The 3,873-nt window shown below is 45.6% G+C and overlaps 1 protein-coding gene across 1 annotated transcript; it reads left to right on the top strand.

The window, feature by feature from the left end:
* Positions 1-1,169: 1,169 nt before the first annotated feature.
* Positions 1,170-3,663, top strand: LOC128260262 (ras-GEF domain-containing family member 1B-like). The gene is given in 7 exon segments (XM_052993083.1): positions 1,170-1,539; positions 1,542-1,691; positions 1,694-2,652; positions 2,734-2,877; positions 2,931-3,133; positions 3,190-3,371; positions 3,374-3,663. Coding segments are annotated over 7 exon segments (2,025 nt in total). The 5' UTR covers positions 1,170-1,244; the 3' UTR covers positions 3,466-3,663.
* The last annotated feature ends 210 nt before the right edge of the window (positions 3,664-3,873 follow it).

The raw sequence follows: 3,873 nt of genomic DNA, 5'->3' as shown, positions 1-3,873 counted from the left end.
TAAAACTTTTAAAATTTAAACTTTTTTATCCATAGTTTGCCGTTAATTATCGTCACATAAATCGTAAAAAATAAAATGCCCTTAATTTTAAAAATTTGTTAGATATTCTGCTAACTTGTTACTAATAACTAATTACGCTTATCGTGAGTGGTTCTTGGGTTCTTTTTTCATATCAGGTATTATAATTCCCTTCATGTCAGTATGCTTTGATCTTTGTTCTTATACAGACTGCTTGAAACGGAATATTTTTAATTATTGGTAGGAATAGAATAAACCACATAATATAAATAAAGTTTTCGCCCCTGTTTTTATATTTTTTTTAAATCAGACCCGCTGTTCTAGTCTGTTTAAAAAATAATTATAAGAATTGGATTCTTTCACGAATAATTTACGGATATTAACGGCAAATTCCTAGTGAAAAATATTATGAAAAAGATAAAGTTTAGTGGAGGTGTTCTGCTAATTAGCTGCAGGGAAACCCACAACATTCATCTCTGGAGGGTTTTGTCGTTTTCATTTAGAAAATAAGTCTACAAATTTTCCCAAACGCAGTCTCGCAAGACTTTCATTTAAGAGGTTGTTACTCCAACGAACAACTGAGTTCTCCTAAAAACATTGACGTCGCCCCAAACTATTTGTCTGCTGGGTCCTTATCCTGTTGGTCAAGTCAAATCGACCAATACAATTCACTTCATGCCCTTTTAAAATCCGGGATCCTGGACTTGGCTCGTGCTAAGGATGATCTTAAACGATTACTAAGTCAAGCCAAGAATTATTACTTTACCACAAAACCGTATGGATTTAACCTTTAAAGAGAAACAAGAAACCACCAATCACAATCCTCCTTTTCATTCCTTTACGTCTCCACCACTTCTGACCACAATGGAAGTGTCCTATTATAACTATAATAGCCAAACCATGTTAGTTAGACTATGACCCTTTCAGTTTATAATTTTCTAATATGAGCAGGACCTGAAACGAGCTTAAAGTTTAAAGAATGATTTAATTTGAGCACACTATTGTCACATTCAATAAACTTTTATACACTAACTATATTTATTTCTCCAAAAACTAACAGGTATCAGTTGCTTCTCAGTTAAGATAGGCTTGATATTAAGAACAGAAGGACATTAATCTTTGGTTGCACTCCCATTTCAGCAGCTCTCCGCTTGACTCCCCATGCATTTCGGGCATAACGAGATCGTTGGCTTAGATGCGCTAGCCTAGGATTGGACTGCGTTAAGATGTCGTCGAGCAACGGCGGACTCACCAGTGCCAGCAACGGCCGCAGCGGTAGCACCGGCAGCGCAAACATAAACCTTAATCTCAAGGGCCAGGAGCGGGCTGTCGGAGCGGCCTCTGGGGCTGGTGGATCAGGTGCCACGACCACGTCAATTACACATAAAACACTGCCGGACCTGAAGACGCAGAGGAGCAATAGCGCATGTACCGCCCACGAGTCACTTACCGCCCTTCGTCGCATCGCGCTGCCGGAAAAGTCGCCCGAGAAGCCGCTAAGCTATGCTGCGCCCCAAAGCCGGCCTTAAGCAAAGAGGCTAAGGACGGCCACCTGGTGTACTGCGATGGGCGGCTACACTCGGGTCCGCTGCAATCACTCATTGTCCACATGGTCCCTACCCACGAATACTACCCGGATGACGGATTTGTTTCGCAGTTCCTCCTTAGCGCCCGGCTTTTGTGCGCCCCCACGAACTTTTGGCGCAGATCTCTCAGACTTGGGAACAACAGCAGCAGGATGTGAGCGCCGGCGGAGACGTGGTGGACGATGCCGGACAGGTGCCTGGCCGACCCATGCTGCTTAGCATCAATTCCGCTTCGCCGCTGACGCAGCGGAAGGGATCCGCGGCGGCTGTTGCAGCTTCCAGTTCGGAGCTGGAGCCGCGACCCCAGCAGCGGACGAGCACTCAGCGCTCTGCCCAGTACTGCATAAGGCTGCTTTCGGAATGGATCGAGATCTTTCCGTACGACTTCAGAGATGAGCGGCTAATGCAACAGGTTCGCATTTTGGCGAGGAAGTGCGTATATATCGACAATTCGCTGGGCAAGCAGGTATCGCGTATACTGCAGCTACTAGTTTCCCGGCTAACGTCACTAGAGCAGTACGAGGAGTTTCTGCAGACGCTAACCTCGGAGGAGGCACAGAGTCAGCAGCAGCAGCAGCACCACCACCACGGACATCATCATCACTTGCACAATGCCTTTCAGACCTTTTTGGGCACCTCTTCCCATGCCAACGGTGCCAGTGGCGGCGGATCAACCAGCGGCACCTCTAATTCCTCCTCAAGTGGCCACACCTCCTCTGCCTCCACCTCCAACTCGATCTCCACAACTCCACAGCCGGACGAAGTGTTCGGCATTATGGACATGTGTCCAAGCTGTGCCGACTTGGCACACCAGCTGACTGCCATCGAGCTGGAGCGCTTGTCGCACATTGGGCCGGAGGAGTTTGTCCAAGCCTTCACAAAGGATTACCAGCAGAAGGCCAAGGATGGGAGCAAGGAGGGCAGCAAAGGAAAATGCATTGGAGGCGGTGGTGGTTCGTTGAACGACATGAAAAAGACACGGAACTTGGAGTCTTATGTGCAATGGTTCAATCGCCTCAGTTATTTGACGGCCAGCGAGATTGTCAAGGTGGGTAAACAGTGAACAATCTTTTAGACTATAAGCAAACATTTAATATGTTAAAATACATTTTATTATTGTCCCTCACAGTACCCTAAGAAAAAGCAGCGTGTGCGTATTATAGAGTATTGGATTGAGACAGCCCGCGAGTGCTTCAACATTGGCAACTTTAATAGTCTGATGGCCATTATAGCTGGTCTAAACCTGGCGCCCATAGGCAGACTTAAGAAGACGGTAAGTTTGGGGGTGTATTCACTATATTTGGCCTCTAATAATTTTGAATTCAGTGGGCCAAAGTGCAATCGGCCAAGTTCTCCGTGCTGGAACATCAAATGGATCCAACATCGAACTTTAACAGCTATCGCTCCACGCTCAAAGCTGCGATGTGGCGCTCGGAGGGCGCTACTGAGGAACGAGAACGCATAATCATTCCATTCTTTAGTTTATTTGTTAAGGACTTGTACTTTCTGAACGAGGGCTGTTCAAATCGGTAAGTGTTGTGGTAGTCTCTCACGTAAGACCACTAATTGCCGACTTCTTAAACAGACTGCCAAACAATCATATCAACTTCGAGAAGTGCTCCCAACTGGCCAAACAAGTGATGGAGTTTAACGAGTGGAAAAAAGTGAACTGTCCTTTCGAGAAGCTGCCCAACATCATAGCCTATCTTCAACACAGCGCAGTGCTCAATGAGAACACTCTTTCGTTGGCATCCTTCGAGTGTGAGCCGCAGAGAACACGGAGGAGAAGGACCGCTACAAGACCGTAAAGGCGGAGACAAAGCAACAACTGCTACAGCAGCTGCAAGAGCAGCAACAATAGTCGCAGTAACCACTATGTAGAGGGTAGACTAAGCTACGCTTAAGCGCTTGCCATGATTATTTTTTCACTAGAGCCGTAAGACCGGGGATATTTAAGTCTAAGTTAATGAGAAGATGAGTACAGAGGGTCAAACAAGCCCCAAGCCCTGATTAGCCCCTTGCTGCGAAAGAAAAGCTTTTGAAGCTAAATTGTGTCAATAATTTTATTTTCACTTAATCGCCATTTCTTTTTGTTCCTGTCCCGTATTTCCACTGATGGGTCGCGGCGGGTCTTTTGAAGAGAAGCTCCGAAACGTTGGCAGTAACTTTATTTATTTAACTAGACGAGTAGAAGGGTGGAAACAACGAACCAATGTACTTAAAGCCTTATATGGCTAACAGCTAATGCAACTTTTTAGCTATTAACGTG

This window comes from Drosophila gunungcola, assembly GCF_025200985.1.
Source record: "Drosophila gunungcola strain Sukarami chromosome 3L unlocalized genomic scaffold, Dgunungcola_SK_2 000031F, whole genome shotgun sequence".
NCBI lineage: Eukaryota > Metazoa > Arthropoda > Insecta > Diptera > Drosophilidae > Drosophila > Drosophila gunungcola.
Note: the sequence above shows the minus strand (reverse complement) of the source record. Positions and strands in the feature narration are given on the sequence as shown.